The following is a 17,612-nucleotide window of genomic DNA, read 5'->3' as shown; positions in this document are numbered from 1 at the left end:
CAGTACCTCCATGAAAGTAGAAAAAAAACACACATAAAAATAATCAATTTTTTTAAACCTGAGAAATCACCTCTCCAGGAAGCTCTAAGTCTTCTAGTGTGACTCCACTTCTGGTGGAAGTTGAACAAATGTAGAGTCATGCTGGAGGATTTAGAGATTCTTCTTAATCAAATTTGCAAATACAGGCAGTTCACAAGTTATGAACAAAATAGGTTCTGTATATTTGTTCCTAAGTTGAATTTGTATGTAAGTTGGAACAGGGACATTTTAAGGATGGATATATATGTGTGTGTGTGCGCTTGCGCGTGCATGGCACATGCTTTGGATAGCACAAAGGGTGAACACTCTCCTGTGGTGTTCATTTTGCTCTATGTGCCCCTATTCAGAAGATTCTACCTCACTTTCTGTCCCCATGAGAACTGGATTTTGAAAAGTCTGGCTTGTTGTGGAAACAAGGACTGGTGATAAAGTTTCAGTGGAGACATCTTTTCCCCATTATAACTCTTTCAGGAATGAATTTCCCTTCCTAGGGGTAGATTTCTTTCACTTGCTGTTGTCTCACCCCTGTTCTTAGCTATGAGCCGTATGTAAGTCAGATGTTTGTAACTTGAGGACTGCATTTAATCAAATCCACAAAAGCTAAATTTGCCAATGTGAAAGGCCAACTGTTGACTCTTCCATGTCCTTTTGCAAAGGATTGAATTATCAGGGATTGTGTAAGACCTCTATTAAAGTATAAAGTCAAGATCCTATAAACACGCTCATATATGACATATCTATGTCATCCTGCTTAATGCTGAAGGCCAAAGAAGGAGGCTCTCCCCCACATCCTCCCCACCTGTGCAACAGCACCTGTGGTTTCAAGGGCTCAATTCCATTTTTTCCAGATCACTGATCTGCTGCAAGGGATTGTGTGTCTGAGTGCATTCTGGTTGCCTTTATGCTTTTAGGGAAGACAGAATAGCCTCTGTTCCTAGTATTTGGCGTTCCTTGCTCTCTAGGTGTATCAGGGCAGCTTGAACATGTTTGAATGAATCCACAGCTGATTGCCAACTGAGTAGATGGAGGGCTATGTGAGAGCTTTGCTTTTGCAGTCTTGGGATGAGGGGAGTTGCACAGAGAGGTATAGATACTTGCCTCCAGAGTGTCCCAAAAGAAATATGATGTACCTGAGAGTTATGGTAGTGTAGGTTGCCAAGTGCTGCATGAGCAGAAAGATACTAGCCAAAGATATTTGGTCAATCTTTCAGACTCTTAAAACGGTTTTTAGACATGTTACCTTGTTATGAGAAACATCTACAGGTATTTTTAAAACATAGTTGCAGTATATTGAAAACAGTGTTGCTCTCCCAGCTTGCAGTTGGGCTGTCAGAAAGGTTTAGGCACTGAACTATTTTCTAAGGTTCACTTGATCCTGGACACCCTGGCGCATAAACATGAGGGGTCATGCCCTAGGAAAATGATGATGGTCCAAATGAAGCAGAAAAGGCAGGATGTGGGAGAAACGTGATTTGGGGAAGGGTCAAGGGAAAAGGAACCCAGAGTGACCTAGCAAGTCTTTTTAAATGCCACTTGGCAAGTGCTGTTTTGCCAATGTAAATGCAAGTCTATTTTTTCACCAACCATAAGATTGTTGGCGAGATTGAAATTTCTCTAGATCAGGCCTGCATAAACTGTGACCTTTAGGTGTTTTTGATTTCACACCCCAGAATTCCTGACCATTGGAACAACTGGCTAGAGATTCTGGGAGTTGGAGGCCCAAACACTTGGAGGGTCACAGGTTGTGTAGGCCTGCTTTAGATCATAATGAAACTCAGTGAGCTTTGGAAAATAGATTGAAATAGGATATTAAAGAATAATAGAACCTGAAGGTATCCTGAAGGCATAGTGCAACATATTCTAATGTGGGAAGCCATTGCTAAAGTATCTTTAAGAAGAAGTCATATTTAGAGTGGTCATAATGCAGCCCCACAATATTATTAGTTACTCTTGAGCCAAAGAGAGAAGACTAACAAAGATCCAGTGAAGAACTGAGGTATAACACAGAAGACAGTGTATGTACAGTGTGAAGAACACCTAAAATGTATACATTAGAGCAGTGGTTCCCAATCCGTGGGCCATCAGTTGTGATGGGAAAGCAGCCCTTTGTAAGACCCTGTTTAATCCCCTAAAGTAAGATTATTAAAGCCGTTAGGGACAATTTCTTGGGTCTTGTGCTCTGCTTTTTGCATTTTTTTCAACCTCAGCCACCTCCCTTTCTTTTTTTTCACACAAGCATTAACAAAATCTATGAATAATAATACCATGCAAACAAAAAAAAATGTTTTCTTGGTGTCTTAGTTTTTAGGCCTGCTCCTGGGGTGATTTGGGGTTGTTGATTCAGAAGATTGCATTGGATAGACCACATCAGCTCTGAATTATTAAATATGGTTTTCTGTGGATGAGACATGGTGACTTCTGGATGTGAGTGAGACATGGTGACTTCATGGTGAATTCTTGGTTCTGTATCAGAAACCAAAGCTGATGTGGTCCATCCAATGCAGTTTTCTGAATCAGTACCCTAAATAAACAAACCAAGTCTAAAGTTGACCAAAAACCGATTCGGAACCCTTTTGGAGAGTGGTCCCTGATCAAAGTGGTCCCTGGTCAAAAAAAGGTTGGGAACCACTGCATTAGAGAAAGAAATCAGTAAATTCCACAAAACAATGAAAACTATGGATTGCAATATATGTGTAAATTACTACGCTGTAAATTACTACATTGCCACATCAATTCTTTTTCATTCACACAGAATAGTATAACACATCACTTGGAAGATTTTGATAAGTTGCGTTCAATACAAACTTTAAAAATACTTTTGTCATAATTATATACATAATGTTTCTATCTGCTTCTCACTGTTTTGTGCTAAATGGATAGATATTAACCAAATTTGAAGAGGATGTTCAGGATCATCTCATTGGCAACATGTTGTGCATGAAGCTCATTTTAAGTTATTTTGTCATAGGCAGTCCAGTATAATCATTCATACAGGATAATCTGTTAGATATCCAATCGAAAGAGGTATACTCCCTCAAGGGCCATTGAGGCTGATATGTAATACATGGAATATTTTAGCTCTTAAACACAAAAGTACTCATCCTTCAGAATGGTAGAAACTAAACAGTTGTTAGCAATGGTTAGTGATTCACTGAGCAATACTAGACAGTAGAGCTGGTTGATGGTGATTATGATGATATTTATCTATATCCCGCCATCTTTACAGAATTGGCACTCAAGACAGCTTACAGTATAGAACACCAACACAGTTAAAAACATACAAAAAGTGAATATTACAATGGAATTGAACCACATTGAAACACACACACACACACACACACATATAATAAGGAAACAATGAAGTTATACAGGGTTCAGGATACGATATGTTACTTGCGTTGAGAGAGGATTTACTAGACTTGCAAAACTCTACTAAAACTATACAAAATTAGGAAGAGCAAATGTGGAAGTAACAATATTTGAAAAAGAGAACTTGACACCAGCAGCTCACAAGAATTAACAGCTGGCTCTCCTCCCTGCCAAGAACTGAGTGGAAGCCACATCCGGTCAGGAACACCCTTAGCTTTCTTACCCTTAGTCACTTTTGCATGTCTGCTTAATGAATCAGGATGGGCCACATGTTGTCTCAGAGGCTGTAGATCTCAAGTAGTCTTTATATATAATTTCAGAAAGGCAGTTGAAGAATAAATTCAGCATGTTCTCCCAAGAGGCTATACGTGAGATCAAGAACATTATCCAAATGTTTTGTTTACACATTGTGAGAAAAGTGGTCACAGTCTATGATGGCAATCATGCAAAACTAAACCAAGAAACTATGTGACAGTGCAGAGTGTAACTTGTTGTATTTTTAATTGAACTAATATATTCAGCTGCCATTCTTGAGAAAGAATAGATGTTAAAGATAGACTGATATTTCAGAAGGCGTTTTGTATACGGATACCTGTTGCCCAAATTTTTAAGAGCATGGCTCCTTCTTTATTTTCCATTGCTGCCAGACCTCCAGTGCGCACTAGGGCAGCATTTCTCAACCTGAAGATCGGGATCCCTGGGGGGTCATGAGGGAGTGTCAGAGGGGCCACCAATGACTATCAGAAAACACATTGTTTTCTGTTGGTCATGGGGGTTCTGTGTGGAAAGTTTGGCCCAATTCTATCATTGGTGGGGTTCAAAATGCTCTTTGATTATAGGTGAGCTATAAATTCCAGCAACTACAAATCCCAAATGTCAAGATCTATTTTTCCCCAATTCTACCAGTGTTCACATTTGGGCATATTGAGTATTCATGCCAAGTTTGGTCCAGATCCATCATTGTTTGAGTGTACGCTCTGAATGTAGGTGAACTACAACTCCAAAACTCAAGGTCAATGCCCACCAAACCTTTCCAGTATTTTCTCTTGGTCATGGGAGTTCTTTGTGCCAAGTTTGGTTCAAATGCTCTTTGGTTGTAGGTTAACTATACATCCCAATAAGTATAACTCCTAAATGACAAAATCAAATTTGGGCATATTGGGTATTTGTGCCAAATTTGGTCGAGTGAATGAAAATGCATCCTGCATATCAGATATTTACATTAGAATTCATAACAGTAGCAAAATTACAGTTATGAAGTATCAACAAAAATAATTTTATAGTTGGGGGTCACCACAACATTAGGAAAGTTGAGAACCACTGCACTAGGGCATTTTCTGTAGTGATGTTAAAAAACCTGACTGTCTTGATTTCCTTGCTTTCCCAGAATCCCAACACAATTTTGTCCTGTTCCAGTAGGAAGCAGCTTGAACGGTCATGCACCAAGTGTACTGTCATTGCTTTTCCATGTTTATTTTGCTATAACCCTGAACAATATTGTCTACCTTTCCCAGGATGTGGTGGTGATCTGTATGGGACCTCTGGCTCTTTCCACAGTCTGGGATATCCAAACAAGTACCCACACAATCGGGAATGCCAATGGTATATTCACACAACTCCAGGCAGTAGTATTCAACTCACCATTTTGGAATTTGATGTTGAATACCATTCAAGCTGTAACTATGATGTTCTGGAGGTGAGTGGTTTTGTTTTGGTTTCCTTAACCAAGGATGGGCAGAAAGTAAATCAGGACAAGATTGGCAGGAATGTTTCACTCTCAGTATTCTATAATTCTAGATGCTTGTTTTCTGTATTTCTTGACAAAGCAGGCACAACAAAATGAGTGTCCCCAGTCCCAAATTATTCTGCTGAAATGAAGAAATCTCAAATCAGAAACAAAAGTGGATTCCTCTGTGGAAAGACTGATCTCCACTTCCACTCAGTTCTGATACAAATAACCCTAGGGCCAAGTATCCTATAATTCTAGATGATTGTCTTCATTGTGAGGTTTTACAAAAAGGCTTGACATCTCAGCGAAAACTTTTGTTGATTGTGCATGCATAGAATTAATTGTATGCTTTCACTATAGAATTAATGCAGATTTATATTACATTCAGTGCTATGGATTCATGGGAATTGTAGTTTTACAAGGTCTTTAGCATTCTCTGCCAGAGAGTATTAGTGTCTCACTAAACTACTTATCCGCTGACTCCATGTAATTGAGCCATGGCAGTTAAAGTGGTGTCAAACGGCATTAATTCTAAAGTTTACTATGTTTGCTATCGGTCCATCCCTGTTATATGCTGTATAAACTTACAATTCTTCTTTCTGGATGCATAAAATCATATTGTATTAACTAACTAATTTCTTTGTCCCAAGTTATTTACATTTCTACTCTGAATTTCAGAGTAGAAATGTTGGAACTACTGGTTTTGAAAACTTTTAACAGAATACTGACAACCACAAACTAGTTTGGTTTTGATGGTTTGAAACTAGAATTCTTCTTTTTGTTGCTGAAAATCAATTCAGTATGTTTTTGTGGGAATATATTGAAATTTTAATTAAAATCACATGCAAGCTGCAGTTAGAGCTGGATCATCTTTGAAACAATGAATGAACCTTTTCTACTAGAGATTTTCCTAGATTTTTTCCCCGTTGTTTCTACCATGGCCTCCTCTTCAACCTCCCTCTTTCAAGATCCAAGATACACGTTGCTACTGTGACCATTGACCCTATTACTTTTTCCTCTTTCCATGTCCTTGCAATGCTTGCCATCATGCATAGGAATCTACATTATACAAAAATAGACTTTCTGCCCCAATATTGGCTCCTGTGATTGGAAGAGGCTCTGCAGGAAAGATTTTTCCCACTTCTTCTTATATGACAATTGAACTGGAGATGTCATGGATTAGACTGGGAATTTTCTGCATACAAAGCATTCAAGGTCCTTCCACACTGTCCCTATATTCCAGAATCTGATCACAGATTATCTTCTTATCCTAGATTATCTGACAGTGAAGACTCAGGCATCTTTCACACTGCCATATAATCCAGATTGTTAAATCATATAATCCACATTATCTACTTTGAACTAGATTGCATGAGTCTACACTGCCCTATAATCAATGCTTCTTCCCCAAGGATCACCGTATATTCTGCCTTTGAAAGGGATACATTAAGTGAGGTGGAAGAAGTCATACCAAGTTGGGCAAAAGGTGAAAATTGTATGGCTGATCTACACTGGGTAGGATAGCCTTTCCAGTGTAGCCCTGGATCCAACACATAAGTGCTGAATCTGTTGCTATTGTCCAGAGAGCACAAGACCACATTGTCACCATCTTAGAATAACAGAATCTTAGACTTGGAGGAGACCACAGGGATCCTCCAGTGCAACCCCTTGCCATGCTGGAACATACAATCAATTTACCCCTGCTGCTGCTCCTAGCTGGCGACAGAGCTCTGTCCAAGAGTTTGGCTAGCACAGTTCCCTCTACTGATGTCAGAACAAGGCAACCGTGTGATCAGCAAGAAAGATAGAGTTGATCTGATCTTTTCAGATGTCACAGGCCACAGCAAGGCATTCAGAGTGGGCTCTGTGGTCAGCTAGGAGTGGCAACAGGGGCACAATCCCTTCTCCACCTCTGATTAGTGCAGGGAAAGGGTACTGGCAGTGGTGGGTATTTGGACAATGCCTTGAGCCAATCAGACCCAATCCAGGTGACCAGATTTCCCTGATGCCCTGGGATACTTCAGAGTTTTAAACTAACTCTAAACCAGTGATTCTCAACCTGTGGCCTAGAACTCCCAGAAATCCCAACCAGTTTACCAGCTGTTAGGATTTCTGGGAATTGAAGGCAAAGCATTGGGGGACCCACAGGTTGAGAACCTCTGCTGTGTAGTGTCTTCTGACAGAGCTGGAGTATAGTAGTAATAATAAAACAACAACAACAGGATACTCACTGGGAGCAGCTATATTCTGTGAAGACTACCAGAAGTCAATTTATGGTGAGTACAAGTTTTGTGCTTAGTGTAGACAAGCGTCTTAGATTCGGAGTCTGATAAAGGTATCTTTTTTGGATTATGGTTTCTAGGATTTTCCCAGTCCCTGTGATGACTTGTTATGAAAATACTGAGAGTTGAGCTAAAAAAATGTATGTGTATCAAGATCGGTATACAAAATCTGAATCCCAAGTAAGCCCACAAAGATAGATGGTAGCACTGCAAAAACATGGCAAGCAGACGTGATGAATCTGAGTGACTACAATTCTTAAGGCAACTGGATATTAAATAAAGCAGTTGTCATAATTCCAACTATGTAATGAGGTCTAATAGAAATCCCATTATTTTTCCTTATCAACATTATGAGCCTTGGTATTTCATAGCTGGATCAATGTATCAAATTTGAAAAATAATTTCTACTTCAGTGCTAGCATCATGTTAATCCAGTTTAATCCAGTGAACAAATAAAGTTAGGCCAAGTTTTAAAAATTTACAAGTCCCAGAATCTGCTGCAGCCATTGGCCACCATAATTATGGAGTTCTGCAATAAACACATTTTGCAAAACCTACTGAGTTTATGCAATATCCACGGTGTCAATTAGGACATCTCCAGTCATGAACAGTGAATCTCCTGTTGATGACCTCAGTGACAGTGTGAAATCACCCGTGTCAGTTGTTGCCCCTTTGTTATGATCTCCCAACGTTTCCAAATGGCTGCTCGTTTCACAATTTTCAGCCCTGCAATACCAAGATGACACTGCAGTTTAGAAATTCAAGGCTTTCTTTCCTGCATTGTTCTCTCACTTTTTGCAGAGCAGATCACATTCTCTCCCGTTCCCATTCCATGCCAAATAGATTTGGTTAGATTCCAGTGCTGTCCAGAAAGATAACCTGATATTCACTTCTCTCTCTGTCTCTTTTTCTCCATGAGTAGGAACTCACTTTTGTTTCCTGAAATCTGTGCCTAGTGTGGATAACTAGCCACATAAAACGGCCTTTCTGTTGCTCATAACTTTGGAATGTTGGCTCAATTGTCACAATAAATGAAGCTAACAGAGCAGAAGCAAATGGCAAAAACAGACTAAACCATGGGCTTTATTGATCTGCTCCACGGCTTGCTCAATCTGTTGGAAAAAAGAAGTTCTCTTTCTCCGTTATGTGTTCCAACAGAACGTTTTTTGTTCTATGTGGGCATGTGGTACCACACCCTAACATTCTTTGTGCTGTTTCCCCTTCTTTCTCTCTCTTTCTGAGATGGATTCATGTTGCAATGCTTTTTTTTGTCTTTTTTTTTTGGTTTTCTATCTAAAAGTGACACATTATATATATATATATATATATATATATATATATATATATATATATATAATTTTCCGTCATGGAAACAGATTGGCTCTCCTTGCTCCAGCCTTTATGAAAGCATCTGATTAGCTGAACTGGCCTACAAAGAAAAGCCGGGAAAGAACCACTCCTCAGCTGGTTTGGCTTTTTTTGAAATATCCTTTGATTTTGAAACCATACAAAAGGCAATTGTGAAACTGGCTGGCAATGTAAAAGGGCCAAAAGAGATGTGATGACAGAAAGACAAAAATCCACCTCAAACTTTTAAAATGTTTTGCAAATGGCAGTCATCTGGGTGGAGCAAAATGGAGCCAAGATTAGGAAAAAGGTGTAGGGAAAGGGGCCTTGGCCTTTTCTAGCTGCTCAACTTTCCATGTAAGATTTACTCCCAATTAAATAAAATCAAACAAATACAGGCAGACAGACATATAATGTATTGCCGAAGGCTTTCATGGCCAGAATCACTGGGTTGTTGTAGGTTTTTTCGGGCTATATGGCCATGTTCTAGAGGCATTCTCTCCTGACATTTTGCCTGCATCTATTGCAAGCATCCTCAGAGGTAGTGAGGTCTGTTGGAACCTACAACAACCCAGACATATAATGCTTATGTATGGCTGTGTCCCCGCATTCACTTTATGGTGATGATGATGATGATGTGTTGCCTAATCATTACTGTAACTTGTATGAACTTGGAATTAGGGATTAAAGCAAAATCTAATTATTTACTAAGGGCCCTTCCACACAGCCCTATATCCCAGAATATCAAGAGAGTAAATCCCACAATATCTGCTTTGAACTGGATTATCAGAGTCCACACTCAGATAATGTGGGATTTTCTGCCTTGATATTCTGGGACACAGGACTGTGTGGAAGAGCCCTTGGTAAGCTGAAAACCCACCCAGGATTGTTTGGAATACACTGAAAAATATTTGAAATAAAAATTCCTGGCTACATGTAACAAGTAAAGAGTAAGGAGATGTGAAACCTGATGCTTGTTCATTATTCCTTCTGGTTGCATAGAAGAATGAGAAGTAAAGGGAAAATATTCTATTCTTTTCAGGCATGCAGCATTCAGCTATGGTTTAGCCAGGTTCAATATGACGTGTGAAACTTCTGTCAAACTCACAAAGGTGTAGAGAAGAGGCTATCTGATATTTTTCCTATAGTCCATTGTATGTGCAAAAGGAAGTGGTTGTTGATTTCCTTACAAGAAAAAAAAACTTATTGAGTGATCCCACCTGAGTATGAAGCATATTCAGAAGCATAGTTTCTGTGTCCATAATACAGATCACATTTTATCAGCAATTGCATTCATTTAACTATAACCAACATTGTTCCAAATCTGAGAACAGAAGGACAATGATAAAGTCAAATCACATGTCAAAATGCTGCTGCTTTCTCAAATGAAGGCATTTTCTCATACCCTTGGGCCTCAGCTGCTAACTAAACCAGGGTAGAATATCCCAACGTTCTACACACATTTTGAGGAGAAAATAATTCTGTATTTAATGTATTCTTCACATCCTGTATGAATCAAACTAATCATATTTTAAGGCTTGCACTGTTTTTCCGCTGAGGATTCTTAATGGAAAAATATAGGAATGCTGTTCGCTTTCATCCAGAAAGGAAGGGCATGGCTGGGTGGAGTGTATCATTGTGGTGAATGCATTCAAACAGAGTGAATCAGAATAAATATGGTGATATCCTTGAAATGTGAGGTTCATAAAATTGATTCAGATTGCAAAACATTGGGATGCAAACATTTGCTTAGAGGCCAGAAAGAACATGAGACTGGGAGCTCCAATAAGCCCATTAAAATGTGTGTGTGTATTTGTAACAGTTTTCAGATTCTTTTAAAATGTAAATCCATAGGGAAACACCTATCAAATAATGAAAAATTCATACAATTTTGAAAAGTGGTACTTTTTGGGTGCCTTCAAGTCATTTCGAACTTATGGTGTGCTTAAGGCAAGATTTTTTCATAGAGAGTTTACCTTCCTTTGAGACTACTGACCTCATCATATGAGGCTAGAATTGGTGGGATACATCAATCTAACTTTGGTCACCCATATAGCCACCCAGCTCCCATCAGACGACATTGTGCCAGCTCAGTGAGTGAAAGAGGGCGGAACTGGCACGCTGTCATCGCTGCAGCAACACGGGAGGCTTTCTGTGTTGCCTGTATCTATGGGGGGAGGCTCATGCTCCACACACACACTCATGCTTCCCACTATGTGAGCACCCTTCCAGTGGGTGATGCAAGGCAAGGTGCGGGGCACTGGATTCCCCATGCCTCGCAGCAAAGCAGAGTGCCACCGCCGGCCATCTGATGACCTTGTAAGAGAGTGTGACTTGCCCAGGGTCACCCAGTGGGTTTTCATGGCTTAGTGGAAATTCAGACCTTCTTCGTCATATAGTCATGGAGAATAAGGTCTAGCTCCCCACTACCATGGACAGTTATGTACACCACACTGGCTCTCCCTATGAAAGAATTTCTGAGAACTATAAATATTCCCCAAAACACATGTTAACTACAAATATGACATGATGGCAATGTAGATAGTGTCAAATGAGTGTAATAAAGTTGGTAAACAGCATATTGTTAGAATAAAAATTTATTTATTATTATTATTTATTTAAAACATTTATATTTTGCCCTTCTCATCCCGAAGTGGACTCAGGGTGCAGCACATCATATATATGGCAAACATTCAATACCGGGGCAAGAATTCATTATATGCATACATAAACATTAAAAACATTTGTCTCAAAATTAAGATACACTGTGTAATAAAATGCAGGTAAAAATTCAGGTTAAAATGTTGTATAGCAGAATCATTAACAACTGATTTTTTTTTAATTTCTTTGCAATTGTAAGAAATTTTAAATTGTTAAAGAAGTATTCAAGTAACTCACGATACATTTCTAAATGAGTGATCAGTTGATCGACCAGGTCAGGATCACCTAGAATATGGTCATAGTCCTAAACCGGGCAGATGTGGCCTTTCAGATGTTTTTGACTAAAAACTTTAAATATTAGGCAACATAGACAATGATGTGGAATTATGGGGATTTTAGTCCAAAAAAGTCTGGAAGGTTAGAATTATCTATTTTGTGCACTCTACCTCCCCACTCCCACCCCGCCCGGCTATATGTAACCTCCTGGGAAAAATTAAAGTTCCATATGTGTGTGCGCATGCTCATATTGTGAGAGAACTCTAAGGCATATCTAGGACATCAAAAATGAATGTGTAATTGAGCAATGGGCAAGGCAGACATTACATATTTCAGGGGATTCAGGAGATTATGTGCATTTTGCACAAGCCAGATAACAGATAGGTTGACTGGGTTGAGACTGGATGTCAAAATTGCTCTAATTGTCCTCCACATTTCTGTGCATCAGAGTTGACCCTATCTTTAAGCAACATGGGACAGATAGGTCAGCACAGAGCAGCAGACATTAGAAAACATGTGTGTAACCTGCTAAGCTAGGCTTGTGAACTGATGTTCAGTGCACAATCCTATTCCCACTGTAAGTAATGAAGTAAGAATCAAATGCCAGACATTTCATTTTTCTTAATAAAATTGTGGATGGACACCACTCTCATAGTACAGGCAGCCCTCAAGGTATGAACAAGATAGTTTTGTAGGTTTGTTCTTAAATTGAATTTATATGTAAGTTGGAACATGTACATTAACTCCAGTCATATATATGCTTTGGATAGCATAGGGGAAGGTTAACACCCCTGTAGTGTTTGTTTTGCTGTCTGTGGCCCGGTTCAGAAGATTTCACCCTCACTTTCTGTCCCTGTGATCATTGGATTTCGAAAAAAATGACTTGTTGTGAAAACAAGGATTGGTGATAAAGCTTCAGTTGAGAAACCTTTTCCTCGTGGGGACTCTTCCAGGAGTGAATTTTCCTTCCAAGGTATAGATTTCTCTCACTTCCTGTTGTCTCATCCCGGTTCTTGGCATTCTATTAAATGTCATTTGACCAGTAGCTGGCCACTTGGAGTGTCTCTGGTGTTGCTATAAGAAGGTCCTCCATTGTTCATGTAGCAGGTTGCATTGCGGTAGGTGGTCTGTGGTTTGCTCTTCTCCACACTCGCATTTCGTGGATTCCACTTTGTAGCCCCATTTGTTTGCTCCTCACACGATAAATAATAACATCCCCATTCTTAATTATGAATTGTTTCTAATTCAGATTTTTGTAACTTGGGAACTGCCTGTACTTCAATAGTCTGTGAAATGTTTCAACTCTGCCCTGATGTTTATTTATGAGAACTATTAGACGTTTCCAATATCCCATTTTCTTTGAAAATTACACTTTTAATTGCAGCTCTATTATGTCATCATTAAACACCCTTACTCTGCTTATCTTTTATTTTTAGATCTATGGTGGTCCTGACTTATCTTCTCCTCGGCTGGCCCAGCTGTGTGAGCCAAGAACCTTGCAAAATCCACTGCATATCTCCAGCACCGGAAATGCAATTGTGGTCCGATTTAAAACAGACAGAAGTGTGAATGGAAGGGGATTCAATGCTACTTGGCAAGAGATATCTGGAGGTAAGAATGATTAGCTGGGGTTGGGTGCTAAGCAGTTGACAGTACTGGAGCAGGGAGAACCAGAATCTTTTGTGAAGATGAAGCACTCATATGAACTTTCTGTCATCAATAACACTTTCCTTTTTATGAAGTCAATCTTTCTGTGCCTCTCTGTTCATGACCAGTGATACTAGGCATAAGAAGTTAAACTGATGGTAAGCAAGTGCCTTGCAGAATGTCAATACCCACATGGATTGAAGCAAAATTCTGCGTTTCCATTTTTAAAGTCTCAAGAGTTGCAGTTAACAAGATCCCTAAATTTATAGAATATTCTGAGTTTGGAAATGTTATGTTTTGAACTACAATTCCATAATCCCACAACCATCATGATGACTGTAGGATTATGGGAGCTTTAGCCTTAAAAGTAATGTTTCTAAGCTATGAGAAGAATAAATTCTGAACTCAACAGGACAGTAGATTTCAGTACCTTACTCAGTATATCATATGTTGTAAGACAGAATTCAGGAAGCATGCTGGTGATTTTGGTCACATAGTTAAACAGGTAAAAGGGAATTCCCATGTGTATCCTCCCACTATAATCATTGTAAATTTTAAACAAGGATCATCAACTTATGGCCTTCTATGAATGCTGGTCAAATCACTTGTCATCCCATTTGGCTATGGTGGCTAGAGCTCATGGGAGTTGTAGCCCAACAGTGTCTTGGGAGACATGTGTTGCCCATCTTAATTAAAATGGTGAGAGGTTCATGGTTGCTTTGGTTTGTGCCTGTAAATGCTACATATTAAAGCATATTTTTATAAAATACACAAAACAGAGAGTAAACACAATATATGCATTTAAAATTCATGCTTAAAGACTTGCTGGGTAGGCCTGCTGGAAGAGATGAGTCTTTACATGGTTTTAAAATTCCCACAGCTGATTCAGCTGTCAGAGCTCTACTGACAGGATGTTCCACAGTCTTGGGGCAGCCGATGGGTGATGGTTCCCAGTTGGGTTCTGGCTGGTTGGAGCAGACGCCCCCCCTCCCCCCGAAGACCTAAGTTTGCAGGGCAAATTGTATGGAAGAATGCGATCCTTTAGGTAACTGGACCCAAACCATGTAGGGCTTTAAAGGTCAAAACCAACACCTTATACTTTGCATGTGTGTTTTAAGCATATGGCTAATAATGCTCTTTAATGCACTAAGCAAAATCCATAATTCTCAATTTTGATGCTCTTTCTTTTCTTTTCCTCCCACTGCTTTGTGATTGTCTTTCTAACCACAAAATTATTTTGTTGTCATAGAGCAGTGGTTCTCAACCTGGGGTCTCCAGATGTTTTTGGCCCACAACTCCCAGAAATCCCAGCCAGTTTACCAGCTGTTAAGATTTCTGGGAGTTGAAGAACCACTGTCATAGAGTATTTTAATTTTTATAAAAGACAAGGTAAATTAGGGTGAGTGTAATTGTCGTTCACTATCAGGTCTGCCATTTCCTATCTCAAAAAGAAAGAAAGAAAGAAAGAAAGAAAGAAAGAAAGAAAGAAAGGACAAAGATATAGCTGATCTGGTAGTTGGACTTGAACTAGGAATGTCTTGGTTCTTATCCTTTCTTGGCACAAAGCCTTGTGGGCAACCATGAATCAGCCACTCTGTCTTTGCTGAAGATCCCATACATGGTTGTTGTGACAAGGGAAAACTGAGCATAAATGCCCTGAAGGCACCAGGCCTCATGAGATATTGGAAGCTAAGCACAGTCAGGTTTAGTTAATACTTGAATGGGAGACAACCAACAAATACCAGGTTCTGTAAGCTATATGTCAGAGGAAAGCAATGGCAAATCACATCTGAATGTTCCTTCCCAAGAAAAACCTTATAAAGTACATAGGACTGCCATATATTTACATGCAACCTCTGGACCAAAATATACACGAATTTTCATGTAGATAGACATATGGAAAAATATTTCACATCACCACATGGAATTTGGATGGGACAAAATTTTGAAAATTTGAAAAATTAAGCCGAACCAGAGGTGGCAGGGGTTTCACAGCTGCACTTCTTATAGCTCTGATATTCCTTTCATTATTTGTATAGATTTGTCTGAATGATGAACATTACTCAATTTCTAGGCTGCGGCGGAGTTTTTCAAGCTCCACATGGTGAAATCCATTCACCAAACTATCCTCAGCCTTACGGCAATGGTACTGATTGTTCTTGGGTCATTCGAGTTGACTTTGGTCACCGTGTTATGCTGAACTTCACAGACTTTGCAATAGAATCCCATCGTTCCTGTCTCTATGACTATGTTGCAGTAAGTAACACTAGACATGTTAGTTGAATTGTGATGGGTAGTTCATGTCAAGAGAAACTGAAAATAATCTTTTGTTTTCATTTGGACAAAGGTCACTAGACCCCAAATGCGGTGGGGTAGGTGAAAGGGGCTTTGTGAAATCCAAAACTCCCAATCCCTGATTATCCAACTACTTTTGGACAAAGCATGACCATCTTAAATGCTGTGAGATTAGCTTTCCACAAAACTAAAGGAATACGTTCCCTATCTCGTACTTTATAAACAAACCTTTTAACACTCTTTCTTATCTCTTTCCTGTCAATTAAGAAAAACAGTACAAACAAAAGGATTGGGGTCCAGTAAATGCCTGTATAGAACTGCTATCGATGTGTCACTTGACTATTCAATATTTTGTGAATCATAACTAGATGTGGGCACTGCCACCATTTAAAAGCTGAGCATGATAAAGTTAGTTTTGCACTACAGCTCCCAGTATCCACTGGCCATTGTGACTGCGAAATTCTAGGGATTATAGTCTGAAAAACTAAATTTTACAAGTTGTACTTTACAAGTATGGCATATGAGATGATGGGGCTGGCACTCTATTGTTGATACTTGAACAAATGATATCTATATGAACCAGCATTTATGAGACCACATTGCTAAATTTTACCAGACTGCTGCAAACACTTGGGAATTTCCTTCCATTCTTTTTAACCTTTTACTTTTCACTTTCTGCTCAATAAAGATAATATTTCTGCTGCCATAAAATCTATTCTATCGCAGGATGACAGTGTACTCCACTGGATAAACAACAATGGATTAGATCCAGACTTAGTCATACTGAGAATAGACTGGGATGGGGAATGTTTTTTTAATCTAATTTGGTGTGTGCATGTTTCAGGAAGCTTGGAGGTTTTAGAAACCAAGCTCCAACACTGGTTGGGTCTTTAGCAAACGTAGCTCAGTTCTAAGTGTAATCTACTCAGAATTAAGCCCCAAGGGTCTATGAAACACACTTTGATGCCACACAGCAGCATCTGAGATCATAAGTCAAAACTCCATGCTGCCACCCACCACCCTCATCATCTCACCAAACCAGATCGTGACTGCAGGATAAGGAGAATATTTTCAGAAAGCCCTTCTCCTATTTTCGACAATAAATATCTCCTGCTTCCAGCTGCTGACTGTCTTAAAATGAAATCTGCCTTGAGAGCAAATATCAAGTGTAGGAAGGATTTGAGGCACAATTTTAAAATTTAAAGTAACATCACTGTGTTTTGTTAAATGCTCCCATATGTGTTCCTTTGGATTCATCCCCGGGAGGTATCTTCTCCATGAGTTACATCAAAAACAAAACACTAAACCACCCCAAAGGATAATCTCGATTGCAAACTCCATTCTTAGAAAGATATAAAAATATCAACCTTCCGCTAATATTAAGAAGTGACAGTTGAAGAAAACTATATGCATGGGAGTAAGCCTGATTTTGTATCACTTCCTTCATTTTTTTAGTGTAATTGCTAGATCTAAGTAAAACCAGTGATTACTGTAGATCTTCATAGTATTTTTTTAACAAAATGTACTAAGCTGTGGTCTGAAATACCAGTAAACTGTGAGTCATTATTTTCCAACAACTGGAACTTATTAGTTGAATGGAGCTGTGCAGTTCCAAGCTCAGAAACAGAAGAGTACAAGCTACTCTGGAAATACATCAGCCAAAAAGGAGACAGGACATTCTGTATCAAATCACCAAAAAATTCAAAATGCAGACAACTGAGGAGATGTTGCTCCACGAAACAATTCCAAGTGCTCCATGAAAGGATTTAAAAAATACTATTATTATTATTATTATTATTATTATTATTATTATTTTAGAAATAAATGAGGGGGAATCTCAATATAGTGATTTTTTTGCACCCATGAGTGGCATGTAGAAAAATGTTGAGTAGAGAATATATATACAGTAGTACCCTCCATGTGAAACACAAACTATATAGTCTACAGTTTACCAGTTGGCTCCTGGG

The 17,612-nt window shown here is 39.1% G+C and overlaps 1 protein-coding gene across 1 annotated transcript in view; it reads left to right on the top strand.

The window, feature by feature from the left end:
* Nucleotides 1–17,612, top strand: part of CUBN (cubilin) — a 162,008-nt gene that overhangs the window by 73,799 nt on the left and 70,597 nt on the right. Inside the window, exons 29-31 of the mRNA XM_067470574.1 lie at nucleotides 4,923–5,104; nucleotides 13,140–13,314; nucleotides 15,425–15,606. Of these exons, the coding sequence (XP_067326675.1) occupies nucleotides 4,923–5,104; nucleotides 13,140–13,314; nucleotides 15,425–15,606 (539 nt within the window). The remainder of the gene's footprint in view (nucleotides 1–4,922; nucleotides 5,105–13,139; nucleotides 13,315–15,424; nucleotides 15,607–17,612) is intronic.

The sequence above is a fragment of the Anolis sagrei genome, chromosome 6 (genome assembly GCF_037176765.1).
Source record: "Anolis sagrei isolate rAnoSag1 chromosome 6, rAnoSag1.mat, whole genome shotgun sequence".
Lineage (NCBI taxonomy): Eukaryota > Metazoa > Chordata > Lepidosauria > Squamata > Dactyloidae > Anolis > Anolis sagrei.
The sequence above is the reverse complement of the archived record's forward strand: the minus strand, read 5'-3'. Positions and strand labels throughout refer to the sequence as shown.